A 22,361-nucleotide genomic window follows, 5' to 3' on the forward strand; every position below is an offset into this window, starting at 1 on the left:
CTGTGTGAGGAGCTGCTGAGGGCACTTGGTGTGTTCTGCCTGAAGAGGATACTGAGGGGAGACCTCATCGCAGTTACAACTTCCTTGTGAGGGGAAGAGGAGGGGCAGGCACTGATCTCTTCTTTGTGGTGACCAGTGACAGGACTCGAGGGAATGCCCTGAAACTGTGTCAGGGGAGGTTTAGGCTGGATATTAGAAAAACGGTTCTTCCCCCAGAGTGTGGTTGGGCACTGAACAGGCTCCTCAGGGAAGTGATCACAGCACCAAGCCTGGCAGAGCTCCAGAAGCGTTTGGACAATGCTCTCGGGCACATGGTTGGACTCCCGGGGATGGTCCTGTGCAGGGCAAAGGGTTGGACTTTGGTGATTCTTGTGGGTCCCTTCCAGTTCAGGATATTCTGTGATCCTGTCAGGATCTGGGCACGTCGCGGCGGACGCTGCGAGTGCCGGGGCGGGGCTGAGGGCCCGGCGGTACCAGAGCTCTGCTCCCGGTGGGGCTCCAGCCGGGTAGGGCGAGCGCTTTTCCCCAGTCTTTCCTGTGTCCCCTCTGTGTCCCCTGTCCCCACTGTGCCTTCAGTCCCCTCAGAACCCCCCTCCCCTCCGTTTCCCCCCCGGGACGCCGTTCACGACAGTGTCGCGGCGGGGCTGCCGTACGGCCGGCGCGCGGCTTCCGGCGGGCTGTGCCAGTGGCGTCTGGGTCGGCGGCGAGCAGAGCCGGGATCGGGATCGGGAGGCGCTGCTGGCGCAGGTGGGGTGCCCGGCCCAGCCCGGCTTTGCCCCGCGGCTGCTTAGGCCCTTCCGTGCCCCAGGCTGGGTGCTCTGCGGGGTCGGTGCTCTCCCGGGGAAGCCCTGGCAGGACCCCTTGAGCGCCGAGCGGGAGCGTCACCAGGAGCGGCCCCGGGAGCGGCAGGGCGCAGCCGGGAGCTGGTTCCGTGCGTCTTGTCACTTGGGGCGTTGTTCCGCTTGGTTTTTCGCTTATTACGTCTTTCTGTGCTTACACGTTTGGAAAGAGCCAGGGCCGGTCGTCTTTGCACCCTCTCCTAGATTTTTGTCTGCATTGATGAGGTGACACCACTGCCGCTCCCTGGGCTTCTCTTCTCTAGGCTAAACAGCCCCAGCTCTCAACCTTTCCTTAAATGAGACACAACAGGCAACTCTTCTTTGTCTTCCTGGCTTGTTTTTCCTGGAGTCCGTATCCTTCCATTCCAACACTGGTCATGGAGTAGTAATAACTTGAAATTATGTGTGTTAAGAAGTTAATGACTCCTGTTTTCATGAGTCATTATGTTGCTTGGTTGGTTCTGTGTTGCTGTAGTGTGAGCCAAGAATTAGGAGGCTCCTACTCTCAGTTGCTTTGGTAGAGGTGCTGTGACTTGAAGGCCTCTGCAGATCCTGACCCATTTCGTTCAAAACCAGCCTATATGTGGTGTTTGGTACTTGTGCTGATTCTTGGTGTAACTTGTCGAGTGAATTCTGATGTCGTAATTGACACACCAGTTGGGTGACATGACTTGTTTTGAAGTTTGAGGAGTGGGGCATAACTACACAGAAAGAAAAGTGTAAGAGGAAAGCAGGGCATGGAAAAAGTAGGAGGTCACAAGGATGGGCTTTTGACAGAAGGAAGGTCAGAATAAGCGTCAATCAGATCTTACTGGGCAAAGATATTTTCAGAAAAAAAAAGGGAAAATGGTCTGAATAGCCTGAGGCTTACCTGACAGTGATGTCTTTTCTCAAGACAACACAGAGAGAGGACTTCATGTAAGATATCATATGGATGTCTCCCTTGTATAGTTGTGAAATGGTTTCTTGGCAATAGAAGATCCCTTCAGTGATTTCCCCCTTTTTGACAAGGAGCTGAAGGGAAATTCCTTTAACTTAGTTAGTCATACTAACTTGCAAAAGTTTGTTGATATTGTTGCCTTTGCTCTAGTTGAACTGCTGTATGATACATTTAAGAGTGCTCCTTTGCTCAGTTCAACCTCTTGGATGATCAGAAAATACACTTAACAGCAAAACTTAGGTAGGACACCATTATCCTACTTTACCTTTACCTTTTCTTCTCAGTTGGTACCATTTGTATTTGCTTAGAATCCTAGAGCAGCCCTGATTGGAAAGACCTTGAAAGATCACTTGGTCCAGCCCCTTGTAGAAAAGGGAGCCTAGATGAGATTCTAGTGCTCTGTGTGGTCGTGTCTTGAAAAACTCCACTGATGGAGTTAGAGTCATAAAATTGATTGGGTTGGAAAAGACCCCTGAGATCATCAAGTCCAACCCTTGATCCAACTCCAGTCCATTTACCAGATCATGGCACTCAGTGCCACATCCAATCTCAGTTTAAAAACCTCCAGGGACGGGGAATCCACCACCTCTCTGGGCAGCCCATTCCAATGCCTGATTACTCTCTCTGTAAAGAATTTTTTTCTGATATCCAACTTAAATTTCCCCTGACAGAGCTTGAGCCCGTGCCCCCTTGTCCTATTGCTGAGTGCCTGGGAGAATAGACCAGCCCCTACCTGGCTATAACTTCCCTTCAGGTAGTTCTAGACAGTGATGAGGTCACCTCTGAGCCTCCTCTTCTCCAGGCTAAACACCCCCAGCTCCCTCAGCCTCTCCCCACAGGGCTTGTGCTCCAGTCCCTTCACCAGCCTTGTTGCTCTTCTCTGGACCTGCTCCAGCACCTCAATATCTTTCCTGAACTGAGGGGCCCAGAACTGAAGGAAACTAAGGAAACTTTCCTGTCTAACCATCCAGGAGCCACTCTCGCAGTCACACTCCCACCACCTGAGACTTTCCAGTCTGGATCCGAAGCCCCTTTGCAGTGGGCGGCTTCAGTGAGTCGACAGGTGCCCTGCTTGGCTCCCTGCACACTACACTCACACAGTCAGACCTGGCTGCCCTACCGGCTCGACCCCAGGTTTCCCAGGGGAGAGTCTCAGATGTCTGAATCCTTAAGACAATTTAATGATGGAACAAAACACAGCACCAGGTTGAACCGTGTGCCTGGAACAACTGAATCCCTGGGCTTTTATACCCGTAGTCTGTGCATGAGGGTCTGGGGTCGTCCTGCTGAGTTCTGGCCTCCTGCTGTGTCTTTCAGTGTCCGCTGTCCTGGTTAGCCTCACAGGTCCCCATGCCCTTAGTTGTGCAGAGACTCAACACCAGTTCACAACCTCTCGCCTGGGGCTCTCACCATTTCCTGCCACCCAGAGCACAACCAGGAGCTCACAGTGCAGCTGCACACCGAGCTCTCTGCACCTCTCTGAGTGTGTTCTCAGCAGGGATTCCATCCATTGTCCTCTCCACATGGCTCCATCCCTGTGAAGAGAGAACCTCTATCCTCCTTAATAGGAACATTTTAAGTGCTGGAATACTGTGATGCATTTCCCCTCTTAGACATCTCTTCTCCAGGGAGAAAAGAACTAACTCCTTCAGCCTTTCCTCTGAGGGCAGGTTCCCCATCTTCCTGTCTTGCCTTTGGACACTCTCCAGTCAGTCTGTGTTGAACAGTGGGACCAGCATGGGACACAGTGCTCTGGTGCAGCCTGACAAAGGCTGAGTAGACTGTGATGATGGTGTCTCCATCTCGCTAAAGATGCTCCTGCAGATGCAACCCAGGATCTGATGTGCCCTTGTTGCTGCAGCAGTGCCCTGCTGACCGCCGTCAGCTTGTGCAGCAGAACCGTGAGATCCCTTTCAGCAAGGCTGCTTCCCAGACACACAGATTCAAACCTGTGCTGGGGTCTTGGGTTATGTCATCCCATGTGCAGGACCTTGCACTTACTTGCCTTTGTTAACCTTCATACATTTCTTGCTTGCCTGTTCTGCCAGCCTCTCCAAGTGTCTCTGTAGGTTGTCTTGCCCTTGTGGTGCATTGACCACCCAGTTTGATGTCATCATTGGTGAGGGTGCTTTCAGTCCCATCATCCAGATCATTTAGAAACATGGTGAGCAGTGTACGTCCCAGTATTGATCCTAGGGGACCTGACTTGTGACAGACTGCCAGCCTGAGTAAAAAAATATTGATAAATGGTTACTTTTTGTAAAGGTCAGATGTTCCTGCAGTAGTATGGGTGGTCCCGTGGTGTAAAGGAGAGCACTCTGGACTCTGAATCCCAAGGACCTGAGTTCCAGTCTCAGTGGGACCGTCCCCTGGCAGTTCAATGCCTCCCTGCCATCCCATCCTGTCAGATCTCGGATGCTCAGCAGGGTCAGCCCCGGTTAGTACCGGGTGCTGTGACAGTCCCGAGGACTTCCCTGTCACTGTCCAAGCTCGCTCGGCTGTGGCAGATGGACCTGAGGACTTAAACGGTGGGGCCAGTTCTACGCACGCTGTGCCTCACCTAAAAAATCCACTGTGCAGGCTGGAAGGGCACACCCAGGTGGGGAGAGCCCTGCCCAAATCTGCATTAGGGAAGTCTGGCCATACATACATACATACTGCAGTAGTGTATGAAATTATAATTTTATTCTTTTCTTACTTCCTTCTGTTTACATCAACAGTTTACATGAAATGATAGTGTTCTGTGAGGATGGTAAATAGAAATTTTGCTGTAACCTCCTCCTACCAAATCTTTGTGGATGGCTTTTACTTCTTTTGTTAATACCTCTAAAATACTGTTAATTTGAAGTAAGAGTATTTTACATGTATCATTAAACACTTTTGTGCAGTTTTCATAGTAACTGGATTGTGGCGTTAAATACGCTGCAATTTGTGTAAAAGGTAATGAATTTGTATTTAACCTCTCATTGTTTGTAGGTAAATCTCAATTTATGGAGGCAGGAAAGCTGAGGAGGGAGGTTTGGTGGCAGGAGAAACACTACTGCAGTGAGCCAAAGCTGCTCTCAGAGGAAGGGTTGATATTGGGGATGTATGTATGTATGGCCAGACTTCGTGAACGAAGGAAGACGAAGGAACGGAGGAACGAAGGGCACACGTGGGTGTGCCCTTCCAGCCTGCACAGTGGATTTTTTAGGTGAGGCACAACATGCGCAGAACTGACCCCACCCTTTAAGTCCTCAGGTCCATCTGCCACGGCCGAGCGAGCTTGGACAGTGACAGGGAAGTCCTCGGGACTGTCACAGCACCCGGTACTAACCGGGGCTGACCCTGCTGAGCATCCGAGATGTGACGGGATGGGATGGCAGGGAGGCATTGAACTGCCAGGGGATGGTCCCACTGAGACTGGAACTCAGGTCCTTGGGATTCAGAGTCCAGAGTGCTCTCCTTTACACCACGGGACTGCCTTATTGGGGATAAGAGCACTTCTTCATACTGAGAATGTGTGGGGAAAAGGGAGACAGGTTGGTTTTGGCCGAGTTTGTTACTAGAAAGCATGGTATCTTGAGCATGGCATCTCAGGAGTAACTGAACAGCCTTGGAGAAGGTGGGAAGAAAGGTCTCAGAGATGATCATGGTACAGACTGTTCAAGGACACTAAAGGTTTCAAGAAGAGGGCAAATAGGCTGAAAATAAGATTAATTTCAGAGAGTTCTGTAAAATTGTTTAGTGGGATGGAGAAGAGAATAAGGAATTGCTGTCTGCTGTTTCTTTGAACTCAAGAACTAGGTTGTATTAAGGGATTTTCAGGTAACCAGCTTAAAGCAGACAAAAGAGTGAACTTTCAGATGATGTGCAGAGAAGTTGTAGGATCTCTTGTATAGCATGTTGCAAAAACTGACACTGCCCTTCCATCCAGGCAATAATAGCCTAAAAGCAGAAACGTATGTTGGAAGTTATTGATTGAAAAGTTGCTAAACCTCAAATTCCTGGAGGATACAGGAGTGCTTTGAAGATGGCTCACTTTGGGCTTAACCTTGTATTTTGCTCTTGTCAGCTTCCATGGGCATTGCTGGATATTTTCAGGCTGGGATACTAGCTAAGATTCTTGAATCTTAGAATGTCAAAGCACTCAGAAGTCCAATACAGGGAAACAGAAGGGAGTATAACTTGAGAAATAATAGGCACTGTAGTTCTTCAAGTCAAATTTTTGTGGTGTAGGAAGGGATCTGAAGGAAATGACATTGTTTTCTACAGGTTTTAACCATCAAAGATACATAGTCTCTATATGACCATTGAGAAAATTCTGTGATGTGACTTTTCATCTTCTTACTGAAAGGGCACATTATAGAGTGTCTTATTTTTCCATGGTGTTATCTTTTCACTTCCAAGCAACCTAAAACTGAGTCAGATTCTCTGATTTTCAGGAATTCTCTTGGGTGCATTGGGTAGCAGTGAAACATACATTAATGGTCAAATGGTTTTCCTTGCTGTTGCTTGTAGAATTGCTGTGTTCATCATCTGGTGTATGTCCTTGAACTATTTCTTTTCCTTGTAGTAAGAACCAAACTTGAAATAAGATGAAGACATCTTGAAGGTTGGGAGTTTCCCCCCACTCCCTTTTCTGTATTAGAGTTTTATAATGTATTAGCAGAAGTGTATCATAAGCATTTTATCCTATGCAAGTCCATGTGGGACAAAGGAGTCTGTAGAATTTCCTTTATCTCTGATTTGGCTGATAGAGAAATTTAGGAATTAAACTTTTTTTAAAAAATTCATTGCATGTTTCCTTTTCCCATTTATGGACCTAATAACTGAATATTAAGCTATGTAAGGGAGAAACATTTTTAACACCTCTTCTGTAGTTACTCTGTTACTTTTGTGAAAAATCAGTTTATCATTTTATAACATGAAAGCATGAGGATGTCATAGTTGCCACGTCAGTGCTCTGCTGTCTCACTTTCAGAAATGGAACTGACTTGCTGTTACCCGTATAAGTGAGAACAGATTAATGTTTTAAGTGTATTGACTTGCTCTGCTTTACTTGGGTTGCTTTGATTTTGGTTTGACTGTGCTGCTGTAGTGGTGGAACAGCAAGCCCATTGAGGGAGGGGATTGTCCCGCCGTGCTCTGCAATGGAGCAGCCTCACCTTGAATATTGTGTGCACTTTGGGGCACTGCATAGAAGAAAGACATTAAACCATTATAGAGAGTGTCCAAAAGAGGGCAACGAAGATGGTGAAGGGCCTTGAGGGGAAGCCGTATGAGGAGCAGCTGAGGGCACTTGGTGTGTTCTGCCTGGAGAAGAGGAGACTGAGGGGAGACCTCATTGCAGTTACACCTTCTTGTGAGGGGAAGAGGAGGGACAAATACTGATCTGTTCACTCATGTGGCAAATGACAGGACCCAAGAGAATGGCCTGAAGTTGTGTCAGGGGAGGTTTAGGATGGATACCAAAAAAGGTGGTTGAGCACTGAACAGGCTTCCAAGGGAAGTTGTAACAGCATCAAGCCTGACAGAGCTCAGGAAGTGCTTGGACAATACTCTGAGGCACATGATGTGACTCTAATGATGTCCTGTGCAGGGCCAGGAGTTGAACTTGATGATCCTTGTGAGTCACTTCCAACTCAATATATGCTTCGATTCTATGACTGTGAACAGAACGGGGAGAAAACTACTGCAGTGTGTTTTGTCTGTCTTGCTTGCAAAAGCAGGAGATATGCAGGGACTTTTCACAGCTAGTGAGCATAATAAAGACAGTTACTTGGTGGTTGCAGTCCTAGAAGCTCCCACCTTTTACTTTGGGAAAGACATTTGGGCAGCTGCAAAAGTCTTTGCTTCTGATAAAGTGAGAAGTTTGCAGACATAGCTTGTATTTCAGCAAATCTGTTTCTGCCAAGATGAGATGTTCAACAAACTCACCTTGAGGAACTTTTTAATGAAATATTGAACATACACTTCTGTTGAAGAACCAGCATGCCACTGAATTCATTGACTGAGATTTCTCTTTTAAATTTTGAAAGCATGTTCTGTATTTGTATAGTATGTCCTCCCAGCTGCATTGGTAAAACTGAGCAGCTGGTAATATTTATGATAATGATCAGTAATCAAATAATTAATGTTGACATGCAAATTGTTATTAAGCTTCAGAAATAGCATCTTGTTTTGATGAGTGTGATAGTTCATGACACTGCTGTTTCAGTTTATAAATTTACAGCAAGATAATCTGATGGGTGTTTTGGTAGTTGCAGGGATGTGTACTTTTTCTAGACATGAACACTTCTCAGTAAAATCTATCAAGATTTCAATTTGAGTTATTCTTGCTTCTGTGCTATCATATGAGATGTCTTTATTTTAGGGTTGCTGTTCTGTTGCTTTTTCCATGGACTTTGATTCTCTCACCCTTTGGCCTTTGAGGGTGATAGGATTTGACCGTTCCTTGTGCAGAAAATCCTGCATTTTAGTTGTTAAGGATTAGTGACAGATTGCAAGTTTCTCTTGACAGTAGTACATATTGACTTAAAAAAAGAAGTTGAGTGTAGTATTTGCTGAGGTGATGAAAAGCTTCAGCAGTGTTTTATGCTTCAGTTTTCAGTGGAAAATTACAGAAATTTCTCCTTAGACTGAAATTAGCAGCCAAACATATATCACTCTAAGGGGTTATAGAGCTGTTACTTTTTGGAAGTTGCTTCTGTGCTGTAATACTAAACACCTCCTTTTTGTTGTTTCCCTTTTAAATCCTTTGTGAAGTGTTACATCCCTGACTTTCTATTCAAAGAAATAAATAGCATCAGCATTATTATACTCACTTAAAGCTGTGATATTAGGAGAGTAATGTATGTATGTATGTATGGCCAGACTTCGTGAACGCAGGATTGGGCAGGGCTCTCCCCACCTGGGTGTGCCCTTCCAGCCTGCGCAGTGGATTTTTTAGGTAAGGCACAGCGTGCGCAGAACTGGCCCCACCGTGTCAGTCCTGAGGTCCATCTGCCACGGCCGAGCGAGCTTGGACAGTGACAGTGAAGTCCTCGGGACTGTCACAGCACCCGGTACTAACCGGGGCTGACCCTGCTGAGCATCCGAGATGTGACGGGATGGGATGGCAGGGAGGCATTGAACTGCCAGGGACGGTCCCACTGAGACTGGAACTCAGGTCCTTGGGATTCAGAGTCCAGAGTGCTCTCCTTTACACTACGGGACCACCCAGGAGAGTAATAGCACTGAGAAATTAGTACTGCCTATTCTCAAAAAGTTTTCAGACTTTTGACAAAGCATCTCTGTATGCATTTTTTCAAGCGACGTCTTTGATTTAACAGACAGGTCATTTTAGAAAGTGAGCACTGAAGGCAGATGTCTTCATTGTTATACCCTGTAAGGCCTTCCTTGAGAGCTTGCTTTCCCACAGGAATGGAGAGGCCCTACACTAACATGAGATACCTGTCTACAGTTTCCTGGCAGTAGCTTTCCTAGTGCATCTGTTTATCTGTTATGTTTGCACCTGTACCAGCAGAAATAGTTACTGCCTCCCAGAGATTTCTGACTGAAGGTTTACATCTCCTACAGCCAGCTCTTTAAATCACCTCTGACTTTGCTGTACCGATTGTTGGTCACAAGAGGCTTAAATGATTCAAGTGCTGGTCCTTTCAGTGGCCTGTCTTCTGTGCCTTTTGGCAGGCGAAAATGGCAAAGAGCTGTGGCACAGCTGCGTCTGGAGGTGGTGCTGGTACAGGCAACACTCTGACTCAGTCGCCATGTGGCAAGTTGGAGTGGTGGCTAAAGCTCTTTCTTGTGTTTCCACTGCTGTCCTGTTGGTACAGAAAAATCATGAGTGAGCAATTCAGATCTATATAAGACCCTGTGAGACTGAGAGCAGCTGAGAATAACAAGGCCACAGCTGCACCAGACCATTGGAGGAGTTAGTAACTCCCTGGAGGTTCCTCATGAGAACTCCTCAGGTTTCTCACAGCACACCTGAGATGTTTCTGAAAACAGTTAGGGTAAGTTCACCAAAACATTGGACTTGTGAGATATGGTTTATAACCAATGGGGATTTGCAGTTATATGATGTGGGGTACAATTTAACTAATAGAACATACCTTTAACTATATAAACCGTGTAGTGTGAAATAAATGGCATTCACTTGATCACAATGGTCTGTGTGTGGTGTCCAGTTCCTCTGCCGTTTATTTATTGTTTACTGTCTTTCTTGGGAAAGCTCTGTGAATTTAACAATAATTGGAATATGAAGAGTAGAAAAACAGTCCAAGTATTCATAAAAATAAGTGTGTTTTTCACACAGAGAATTGGTATAAGAGCATGAGAACTGCAAGGAAGGGTATGTTCAGGCCCCCTCCAGGTAAGTACTTATGTAATCAGGGCTCTCTGGCTCTGAGCTTTTGGGTGATGATGGAAGCTGGGAGGGTAATACATGCCACAGCAACCTCTCTAGTAGCTGATAATCAAAACAATTAAATGAGTGGAATGTTTATGTGGATGGGAGGAGGTCCTGAAATTAGAAAGAAAAACTCACTGTATATACTTCGGGTGCCTTATGTTGATGTCTGAAGGACTAGGCTAGATGTTAGATTTTTTGAACTTTTCTAAGAAAAAGTTGTTGCTGACAGGAGTTTTTTCCCCACACTTCTTCCCCGAAAAGCACATTTTTCCCTTTGTTCCTTGTGCTTAAACTAGTAGCCTTGATGACCTTGCTAGAATGGGAACTTGTAAGCTTGATCTACAGGAAGCTGTACCTTGCTTTTGATGGAATTCATTTTGTATCGGGATGGTCCTTGAAGTGGCTTCCCCTGAGGCTGCAATGCAAGGGTAGGCTTGGTGCTGAGTGGGTAAGGAGCACTGCCCTTCAGTGACACAGCCAGTAGAGCAGCTTAGCTGTTGCTCTCTGTGTTGAGTGGTTTTGTCATGCTGTATTGGTCTGATGGGGCGGTCCCGTAGTGTAAAGGAGAGCACTCTGGACTCTGAATCCCAAGGACCTGAGTTCCAGTCTCAGTGGGACCGTCCCCTGGCAGTTCAATGCCTCCCTGCCATCCCATCCCGTCACATCTCGGATGCTCAGCAGGGTCAGCCCCGGTTAGTACCGGGTGCTGTGACAGTCCCGAGGACTTCACTGTCACTGTCCAAGCTCGCTCGGCCGTGGCAGATGGACCTCAGGACTGACACGGTGGGGCCAGTTCTGCGCACGCTGTGCCTTACCTAAAAAATCCACTGTGCAGACTGGAAGGGCACACCCACGTGGGGAGAGCCCTGCCCAAATCTGCGTTGGTGAAGTCTGGCCATACATACATTGATCTGATGTTGTGATACAGAGTTTCTTCTGGTTGCTTGTGGAGAAAAAGTGACTTTTTCTTCTATTGGATGAAGAAATTGACTATTGAAGGGAGGTGATTACTGTCTAAAGAACTAGAAATTTACCTCAGTTAAAGGTGGAAAATGGCATGGTCTCCATAGTGGTATTGAAAACTTTCTCTGCCCTTGGTGAGAACTGAAATGGTAAATAGAGTTGGGGTCAGGAAGGAGGGTTGGTCAAGGTTTCTGTGAGCTGATGAGGAAGATTTAGTCCCTAGGTAACATCCCATCATCTCTTCTGGACGTCTTTGGGGGAATTGTAGTGTAACAACTTCCATTTATTGTGTGACCTAGGTCTTGGTTGTTGGCAGTGTCTTTAATCTTTTCTGCTTCTTCCTGGTGTGGCATGGTGTTATTTTTACAGCTTTTGGTGTTTGTGTCTGCAGTGTATTACAGGCTATTTTGGAGCAAGTTTTATTCTTTGTTTAACAGATACTGTTGTCAGCAACTGTGTGGGCTGGCTTTTTTTGGCCTGCTTAATGAAAACTGGAAATCACTTTCCTTGAACTTGGCTTCCTCCCACATCCACATGGATCTGTGAAATCCAAAACCTTTATGCCTCCTTGTGGTAAAGACTACAAAGTTTGACTTTGTTCACCATGGCAAACATTGCCAAAAATAGTGCTGTAGAGTAGTTTTTGTTTTGATAGCACCTTATCAGTTTTAGACTTCATTGTGCTTGTTGCAAAGGAGATTTTGAACATCTTTATTAGTGTGTCACAGAAGTGTGTGGTGTAGCTTGATGCTTGTCCTTCTTGACAGGTTGTTGCTTATATTGGTCTTCTGTGTTCATGTATGTCATGCACAGTCATTTGCATAATTATAGTATTACTCTTGAAATAGAGGTATTTCAGAAATGTAGCATCCTGTATTTATGGAGAAAAAACTTAAAATATTGCAGTGATGACCTAACATATACCTCATGTTAAGTACTCATTTCTAAAGGGGAAAGGATAAATTATTGGATATATTTTGTGGTATGTTAACTATTAACCAACCTTAATGTGAATTAAAAGCTTGAACTCCTCTGGGATGACAGATGTGAAACTATTAAAATTGGCTGTCATAGATAGAATGGTAAGTCTGACAGGAGACATAATTAGTTTTTCTTTCTTTTCTACGTTTTATGAGATGCCAGTAAGCCCTGCATCTTTATAAAAGACAAATAGAATATAAAGGTAAGTTTTGAAGCTAATAAAGTAATGCAGACAGACTTTCTTCATCACCCCCACTTGAAATAATTGTATGTGTGAGGGGAAAGCATCACCAAAAATAAAAAATGTGTATTGTAACTTGAGGGAGCCTAGATAGTTTTTAGAGAGGGAAAGATTCAGAGGGTACCACTGCTGACTCTCTAGTCGTGGGCTAAAATGATAATTTGGGTTGAAAATATAACTTCTTTCATATTTTTAAATTTCTAGGCAACTTTTTTTTTTATTTTACATACATATATTTTTAAGAATCTTCTATATTTGGTGTACAAGGTCGTGAGTTCGAGTCTCAGTGGGACCGTCCCCTGGCAGTTCAATGCCTCCCTGCCATCCCATCCCGTCACATCTCGGATGCTCAGCAGGGTCAGCCCCGGTTAGTACCGGGTGCTGTGACAGTCCTGAGGACTTCACTGTCACTGTCCAAGCTCGCTCGGCCGTGGCAGATGGACCTGAGGACTTAAAGGGTGGGGCCAGTTCTGCGCACGCTGTGCCTCACCTAAAAAATCCACTGCACAGGCTGGAAGGGCACACCCACATGGGGAGAGCCCTGCCCAAATCTGCATTCATGAAATTTGGCCATACATACATACATATTTGGTGTCTTTGTTTGAGAAAAAACAACCTTTTGCCTGATGCTTTTGTTTCTGTCTTTCTCTTTTTAACAGTCTGGTGGTCATTCTGCCACTACAGATTCATCTTGCCCAATCCTGTTTCATTTAGTATTCAGGAGACAACAATCTGCAGTCATGATGATGATTTCTAGTCAATCTGTGTTCTAAGTACGTATTCTTCAGCCAAAATGATGATCCACCTCTTTCATTAGGACCATGTATCTCAACTACCTAAATGCTTGCCTTTATTTTTTCTAGTTTCTTTAGATCTAATAAAAAGTATAAAATCTTGTTTTGTACCTTATTTATAACATTAACCTCATTTTATGCAATGTTTATTTCTAACTTTGGTAGCATGAAGGAAATAGTAATTTTATTTAAAATATGCTTGTTATTATAGGGAAGGATAAGAGGCTAAATCTCCTGTGACAGGCAGAGTGCATATTCAGTGAAGACATGTTGACAAAGCTGATCTGATTGGCCTTTATTTGAGACCTTTATAGATTTACATGCCTGAGAGCTGCTGAAGAGTTAGAAGGGAGCTGCTGACTCCAGCTACAGTTCTTTCTCAACCAAAAGTGAAATGGAGTGTTCCGAAAGCCTGTCCTTTTCTCATCTACATCTTGTCAATGTGTTTGATGTTTACTTTTGGAGCAAATGAACTTGGGGTCTGTTTTTGTTTTTCTTTTAGTCCCATCTAGAACTATATTCACGTTACCTTTTATCTCCACTGTTTCATCTCTGTTGAGTTATAAGCTTAAGTTTGGAGTCTGTGTAGCTTGTAGACACTTTGTGAGTTGCATAGCTGAGGTTGTTACCTTCACTGATCCACAGACATGCCATGGTTAGTTACTTTATTTTAGTCAGATAAATATATTTTTTAGGATAAAAGGGCCAGGATCGTCTGTGGACTAGAACAGAAGATATCAGTCAGTGATTTCTGCATGAATTTTTAAGGGTGTTTTCCCAGGTGTTTTAGGATGGCCAGAGTTAGCCAGTGAGCTGTTTGGATCATGGAGGGATAGCAGAAAACACACCTGCATTTTTTGGAGTCCTGGATGGTTTTAGTGACTCTATATTATGCTTAACAACTCCTTCATTCTCACTGAATTATAGTCCTGCTTATTCTTTTGTTGTTTTGTTTAGTTATAAACAGGAAAATGATTTTTATATTGAAACAGATGTCTGAATGTGTTCTTAATTAATTCTTTCTTTATCCCTGCCTTTTGAATTTTAAGAGATATCATTCACATTCAGATGGAAGTCCTGGACTTGGTCTCTTTATTTGAGCTGATTTATGCTATTTTTTTGTTTGTTTTGCAATATTCCTGTGTTCAAAAAATTGTGGGTAGCAGCCTTACTTTGTTTGCATTTACATGTGTTAGAACATTTTTCACCTGAAGCTTCTAAAACAGTGGACACAGGCTTAAAAAGGTGTTTTGTCTGGGCACAGATGTGTTGTATTTTGATTTTTGTTGTTGTTATTTTGTTTTGTTTAGTTTTTTGTTCTTTGTATTGTGCCACTTTCAGTAGTGCTAGCGACAATGTTCAAAAATAGAACAGCAGTCCTACCTTGTGAATTAGCACTTTTAAAAAAATCCCAACTTTTAATCTTATTTTTCAGCATGTATTTTTGTTCTTTGAACCCTTACAGTATATTGGTCATCCTCCTGCAGACATCGTTTTCTGTCAGGACAAGAGCTGCAGATTTCCTTCTTGGCCTGTGGTAGGGATGTTACTGTCTTGTGCAGTGCACAGGCTTTTATGTAGAGACCTAATACCTGACCATGAGGAAAGATCTCAAGTGGCTGTCTAATCTCCTGAGATTTTTTGTTTAATTTGTTTAAATATTGGTCTTTTTAAAACATGAAAGTGTCATCTTGGCTTATGTTTGACAACAATTTCTGGTAAAACTTCCACAATTTCAGGATAAAAATTCCAAATTCCACCTTTAGTTTTTGTTTTGCTTTTAGTTATTTTAAAAGAAACCCCTCAAACAAGCAAAGAACCAAAAGCATGCTCAAATTTGGAAGACTTATCTAACACAAAATTAGGGTTGTAATAATATAAAATAACTTCCCTCCTGTTTAATTACTGTGTGATGTTTTGCATTTCGGGATGAAGAGTTTCCTAATGACAAGTTCTATTGAAGTAAACTTGCTTCTGAATGTCACGTTTCTGCTGAAAGTAATAGAGGGAACTTCAGAGGCTAAACCAAATATTTATGTGGCTTTTAAAAATCCTTTTCAGGAATTGAAACTGTCTGCAATGATAGTTATTTTTTTAGAACGCAGTAGTGAAAGTATTTCTGGTTTTATTTCCATAACCAGAAAGGGAGGAACATTCTGCAGCCCAAAATGCTCAGTCTTGTATACTTGTATACTCCTTCAGAGTATTTGTGGACTTCTGTAATTCCAAGCTTTTCATCTGGCTGAGATATTTCCAAAGTTGAATGTGCACAGAAATAAAGTTGATAACAGACAGTGATATCATATCATGTATTCAGTTCATGAAGGTTGCAGTAAGAGAAGGTGTCTCAAAATGAAGAAAGGAAGTCAAATGTCTTTGTGTCACTCTTACTTAGGATGATGGGATGAAATTGGTGATAGAGGAACTTGCAAAGCTGTAGCTTGAGGAAATTGAGTGTGTATTATGTTCTACCTGAATTTGCCCTTTAACATGTAATCCAGAAGTATTTTTGTTGATGTCTTGTAAAAGGAAAAGTTCTCAAATTTTGAGAACTTTTGAGAGGTGTGTCTGTAAGGAAATGCTACTGAACTCCACTTAGTTATTTTTCTTCTCTGTTCGTCTTAGGCCAAAACTAGTTCTGAAAAGAAGGAGCAGTGCAAGCTGCTAAAACATTTGCCAGGTGAAGATGCTTGCCGATGAGAACGAACACGTGGAACAACTAGAAAAGGTGATGAGCTGTCAAGCATTGAATTGGATTGTTAGCTTTTCAGCCTGTTTGTATGAACAGAAGGCTTTGAGGGCTTTAAGATGATCTCTAAAAACTTTACAATTTCTGTTTTCTTTATGCCACAATATTACCTTTTTTTAAGGTGGAAATAATTTTTTACTCATGAAGAGGAAAAATTTCTGTCATTCAGTTCCAGGTTTTATTTTTACCAAATGCAGAAGAGCAGGTGCTGCCAGAAATCATAGTCCCATGCAAAGAAATCTGGAGGATCCAAGGCTTCATAGCAGTCTTGTTTGTGGTCATTTACAGGAGAAATCTTAAGGGGCCCTCTGAATATCCCACCCTCTTAGTGTAGCCATCTGTGCACACATGTCAACAAAGGAAAGATGTGTATTGATGATGTAGTCAAACCTGAAGAAATAGATTTGACCACAGTAAATGTAATGTAGTAGATATTCTATATATAGTTCTCGTGCCTTAGTTTCTGTGAAAAATATACTGAGAAAAAATGATTATGGATGTGAGCCATGCCCTCCCTGCCTCCACCACCCCAGCCCCACCCATTCCTCCCCCACAGAAGAGAGACAGGGTAGTAAAGGTAAAATGTAGCTACGTGTGGTTTACTTTTTTTTTAGTAAGGTTTAGTAAGTAGGTTGTGATTACTTTTCTTGTATGTGGGTGATTTGATTTACTGGATCTCATTTACAAATATTTACTTGTAGGAACATTCTGTACAGAAAAAAAAGAAAAAGGATAAGCATTCAAAAAAATCTAAGAAAGAAAAGAAGAAAAGTAAGAAACAAAAATCTGTAAAGAAGGATGACTTATCTGATAGTTCTTCGGTAAGTATGAAATTTTAAAATCCTTCCAATTAAAGTCTTAAAACTTGAACCATTATAGTCTCTGTGGGGAGACATGGTTAGTAAAATTTAGACTCATTCTTACCGTTATCTGTTGGAAAAAAATGTGGCAAAATTTGTCCATTTTAATATACTGAGTATTTAATTAATTTAACATAGGCTATTATGTGAGTGCTTGTGAATTTTACAATATTGAATTCACTCATTAGGAACTAGGGGATTTGCAGTTTTTTCAGCAGAGATAAACTGAAAACAATCCTCATTCTGGATGTTCAACCATGGACACTCCCAGCAACATGAGTCTGAAGGACACAGGAATTTGAACCTTTACATAGAGTGGCACTCTGGCAAAACAGTATGGAGACTTCATTAGAAATCTGGATGCTGCTTTCCGGCCACATTGTGGAAAACATCCTCCCTGCATTTTGGTGTCATTCAGGCAGCACTTGGATTTTTAATTTTCAGAGTCAGAGAGTCTCTTTTATTGAGTGAAGGAACATGTGGCATGATGAGATTTATTTTTCAGGGACTGATATCAGAGATGGACTATGATACCAGTGTGGGAAATAACCTATGGCACAAATGTCCTGCATTTCACATGGGAGGCACCAAAAGCATTCAGGTCTCAACAGTAACTCCTAGGATACAGTACTATCCTTGCTGTAACTTTGATCCAAAGCCTGTTATTCTTGTGACAGGTTCATGCAAATAGCAAAGCAGCTGTTCAGTGGAGCACTACTTGCTTCAAGTGGCGGCCAGTCACCAGTGGTGTTCCCCAGGGGTCTGTGTTGGGTCCAGTCCTGTTTAACATCTTTATTGATGATTTAGATGAGGGGATTGAGTCCATCATCAGCAAATTTGCTGATGACACCAAGTTGGGAGGGAGTGTCGACCTGCTGGAAGGCAGGAGGGCTCTGCAGAGGGATCTGGATAGACTTGAGAGATGGGCTGATTCCAATGGGATGAAGTTCAACAAGGCCAAGTGCCGGGTCCTGCACTTTGGCCACAACAACCCCCTGCAGCGCTACAGGCTGGGCACAGAGTGGCTGGAGAGCAGCCAGGCAGAAAAGGACCTTGGAGTACTAATTGACAGGAAGCTCAACATGAGTCAACAGTGTGCCCAGGTGGCCAAGAAGGCCAATGGGATCCTGTCCTGTATCAAAAATAGCGTGGCCAGCAGGACCAGGGAAGTGATCCTTCCCCTGTACTCTGCATTGGTGAGGCCACACCTTGAGTACTGTGTTCAGTTCTGGGCCCCTCAGTTCAGAAAGGATATTGAGATGCTGGAGCGGGTCCAGAGAAGAGCAACAAGGCTGGTGAAGGGACTGGAGCACAAGTCCTATGGGGAGAGGCTGAGGGAGCTGGGGTTGTTTAGCCTGGAGAAGAGGAGGCTCAGAGGTGACCTCATCACTGTCTATAACTACCTGAAGGGAAGTTATAGCCAGGTGGGGGCTGGTCTCTTCTCCCAGGCACTCAGCAATAGAACAAGGGGGCATGGGCTTAAGCTCTGCCAGGGGAAATTTAAGTTGGATATCAGAAAAAAATTTTTTACAGAGAGAGTAATCAGGCATTGGAATGGGCTGCCCAGAGAGGTGGTGGATTCACCATCCCTAGAGATCTTTAAATGCAGATTGGACGTGGCGCTGGGTGCCATGATCTAGTAAATGAGCTAGAGTTGGACCAAGGGTTGGACTCGATGATCTTGGAGGTCTTTTCCAACCCAATCGATTCTATGATTCTATGATAAAATCTCAGTGCACTGTTAAGTGCAAGTGTGGGAAACTGGGTATGAAAAGAGGAGGCAATAGCACATACAGTACTTTATATTGTACCAAGTGACTGATTTACCTTTTTTAGTATAAAACATACTTAGTAATGAAGTAATGCATTTTTTTTAATTTTGTTTTTTTGTAATTCTATAAATGCAGTTGGTTTTGGTTTTATTCTGATAGTTTTAGCTTTAGCAGTGTTATGCAGATGAACTGCCAGTGTGAACAAGTGTTGCGTAATGTGATGTGCTCATGAAGTATGGCGGAATCTTTTGATCATGAAGGAACAATCTTCTGTGGGAATACAAATATTCTGCTTTTATTATCAATATTTTAAAATATTGAACAGTATTATATTAATAATGCTAATTAGGATTAATTTTGATTATCAGTATACTTGGTTAGTATTGCATTTTATCAAGGAACGTGTTGAGGTGCTGTTATTCTTTACATTAAACTCTCTTTTTAGGATTCTTCAGTTGAATGGGTTGAGTCAAATGTGTCACAGTCAGATGACACAGAAAAGGCTTGGAAGGTCGACAAGCCACCAGATGCTGTGAAAGAACACTTAGTGCAGGTGAGCAGGCTGATAACTACTCCAGAGATAATTCAGCATGACCAGCTGTGAAACACGCTTAGGTTTCTTGACAGCTCCTTTGCAGTGTGTTGAACAAAACCTATTTTACAGTCAAATGTCTTTGCTTAGCAAGGTAAATGCTACTTTTCATTCATTCGAAGACTTTTGTACTTAGTAGTTGTTAGTGTTTAACAGGGCACTAATCCTAATGTTGCCCAGCAGCAGTTCCTTTCATCATGTTTTGAGACTTTAACATAACAACTTGATGTTCTTGAAGAGTTCAACTTAAAGGCCTTGGCTGAACATGTTAGTTTTTCTTCATAATTTTCATGGATGTTCTGCAATTGAATGAATTTTTGCTTCTACGGTGCTTAAACAGATATAAGGAACTTCTCAGCAGTAAGGTGTATGGCATCAATACCTCTTTTGATTTTCTTGGGTGAATTCTGTGCCCGATAAGCAGTATTCTGGAAAAGGATGTAATACTAAAATGAACTGCAGTGATTTTAGTAACAAATGTAGTCACATGCCATGACATCCTTAGTTGTATGAAAATTATTTTTAATTTAGTCTCTAAATTATTTTTCTCCTGGAAAAAGTCCCTATTTCTCATTCTGAATTGGTGCACCTTGTTAAGAGAAATAAAACGGGACTCTGAAAACTACCTGAAGGGCAGTTCTAGCCAGGTGGGGGCTGGTCTCTTCTCCCAGGCACTCAGCAATAGGACAAGGGGGCACAGGCTCAAGCTCTGCCAGGGGAAATTTAAGTTGGATATCAGAAAAAAATTCTTTCCAGAGAAAGTAATCAGGCATTGGAATGGGCTGCCCAGAGAGGTGGTGGATTCACCATCCCTGGAGGTTTTTAAACTGAGATTGGACGTGGCACTGAATGCCATGGTCTGGTAAATGGACTGGAGTTGGACCGAGGGTTGGACTTGATGATCTTGGAGGTCTTTTCCAGCCCAGTCGATTCTATGATTCTATGATATCTATCTTCTTGGAAGAGTATGAAGTAATGCAGTGTGTATGTCTTGATAATTTTTACTGCAGCTCCCTTGTTTTTAAAGCTTTTTTTTGTATAGTGTATGACCTAGGCTTGTCTGGTTTTGGATGAAGAGTGTGCTTTTCACAGGAATTTCCTAGTCATCCTAGTCATACTTTTTGTATTTTAGCTTAAATTATGAAGACATCTTGGAATACATAAATCCATTTTCTGTTGAATTCAACTAAACTAGAAGATGTGTTCTCAAAGTGCACCTATGGTGTTCATGTGACCTGTCTTGGACTAGTCCACAATGCTTGCTTAAAAAAAACAACTAAGGGAAAGACAGAAACAAAACTAGAAATCCCCAAACCACAGATCTGAAGCCTAGATGGAGTCAGAGTCAGAATCAGGCTTGTTTCAGTGGTGCCCAGAGAGAGGACCAGAGGCAATGAGCTGAAACAGAGGAGGTTCCTTCTGAACATCAGGAAACCTTGTTTTACTGTGAGGGTGTCCAAGCACTGGCACAGGTTACCTGGAGAGTTTGTGGAATCTCCATCCCTGGATATATTTACAATCCATCTGGACATGTTCCTGTGCAAATGGCCCTGGGTGTCCTTGCTTGAGCAGGGATTTAGACCAAATGACCTCCAGAGATCACATGCACATCCATGTTTGTTGATGCATGTTGTTGGCTAATGTGGGCATAGGTATTATTGAATCACTTGAAGATAGATTATTTTTCAGTTTCTTCTCTTAGAGGAGATCTGAGAAGTGGCATGTTGTGTTTCACCTCTGAAACTCCCTAGTGTGTTGCTTAATATAATTTTTAAATAACAGTGAAAGTATGACGTGTAGCATCTGTTCAGATTGACAACTCAGACTTGAACCCTGTTGAAGATAGCAAGACTCTTCTGCAAGATGCTTCAAAATAGGTAGAATGTTGTCATTTTGGTTGCTATACTAGAATCATAGCATTGCTCCAAAGACTTATTTTTATAGAGTAATTGCTTATAATGTGTATGTCACTGCTTTCTTTTGAGGCTTCAGGTTTTGTGTGTATAAATGTTGTAGGTATAATGCCTCTTTTCTTTAGAGTAGTCTTCATTTTTAAAATCTCCTTGGTTTGACTTTGTAAATGCAGTTTTCTACCTGGTATCTTGGGTATAGTTCAGACTTTAGATGTATAAGTGTTGAACTTGAGGGTGCCGTTAATGCCCAGATATCCAAGGTATGAACTGTGCTCCATTACTGATTGCAGACTTCGTATGCACTAGAAGAGATATAAAGGTTGTGAGGTGTACTGAGATGTACACTCTTTGTTTAAGCAAATAATTAGAGGCCTGTACAATGTGCATATTTATTAGTGTCTTAAATATGTTGCGAAGATATATTTCAAATTATGGAAAGACATTTATGCAATTTACTTGTGTATTAAAAGGTTGAAAGGTTGGAGGTCTTAAAATTGTATTTGCTTTTCATTAAATTATTTCATACATGTTTGTAAAGCCTATAGTGTTTATTGTCAGTAACATTTATCAGTAATTGCACTGGTTTGGTTTTCACGTAAGCCATATTTTTATTGGAATTATGAACACTGATTCTTTGTGTTTATTTTAAAGAGAGAAGAATGGATGAATTTAGACTTCATGTCATTGAAAACAACATCAGTAGCAGCTGTCAAAGGTGAAAGGCACAAAGAAAAAGTATTGGAACGACAGAAAGCTCAAGAACTTGAGCAGGTAGGAGGAATTAATATATGAAATTTTTTCTGCATTTTGCTAATTGGTTCAAATATGTAAGTCTTTATTGTTATTTAAACTAAAGCCTGATGCATGGAGTCATAGTTATTTTAATTAAATTGGTCTTTTGGGATGGGAAAGCTAAATTTATCAAGCTTATTTTGTGGAGAAAGGCCTTTAAACTATCCTCTATGTAAGGAGAAAGTCAATTTTGGTAGTGCTAAGTTCTGTAATATTTGAAGGGCTCCTGGGATGTTATACTTAGTAACAGAGTGTTGATCTGGCTGCCTTCTCTATGGTGTGTGTGAAAGGAGCACCATTGTTTTGTGTGATAAAAGCTTACTGAAGTTGCTGTGTTAACCTGTAGAGTGCTAAGGCTTGTTTTTTTGAGAAGAAAGAGTTCAGAGCAGTTGTGCCTTTCATGTCTCAATTGCAGATGAACATGGAGTGGATCAGGGTCTGTCTGTGGAACCGGTTGCTGTCATTAAATGAGTTCTGTTTACATACAGTTGCTGGCTGTTTCATTTATTCATTCACCACCTTAAATGCAATTT

The 22,361-nt window shown here is 42.6% G+C and overlaps 1 protein-coding gene across 3 annotated transcripts in view; it reads left to right on the forward strand.

Moving 5' to 3' along the window:
- The first annotated feature begins 658 nt into the window (after positions 1-658).
- The window catches only part of CWF19L2 (CWF19 like cell cycle control factor 2), a 78,496-nt gene continuing 56,793 nt past the window's right edge, over positions 659-22,361 (forward strand). For 2 of the 3 annotated variants that reach the window (XM_071554928.1, XM_071554946.1), the window contains exons 1-5: positions 659-747; positions 15,776-15,878; positions 16,601-16,720; positions 18,977-19,084; positions 21,688-21,807. In XM_071554928.1, coding sequence (XP_071411029.1) covers positions 15,837-15,878; positions 16,601-16,720; positions 18,977-19,084; positions 21,688-21,807 — 390 coding nt within the window. In that variant the 5' untranslated portion in view covers positions 659-747; positions 15,776-15,836. Of the gene's footprint in view, positions 748-13,015; positions 13,130-15,775; positions 15,879-16,600; positions 16,721-18,976; positions 19,085-21,687; positions 21,808-22,361 lie in introns of all 3 variants that reach the window. The other variant, XM_071554936.1, reaches the window with a different exon arrangement.

The sequence above is a fragment of the Pithys albifrons genome, chromosome 1 (genome assembly GCF_047495875.1).
Source record: "Pithys albifrons albifrons isolate INPA30051 chromosome 1, PitAlb_v1, whole genome shotgun sequence".
Classification (NCBI taxonomy): domain Eukaryota; kingdom Metazoa; phylum Chordata; class Aves; order Passeriformes; family Thamnophilidae; genus Pithys; species Pithys albifrons.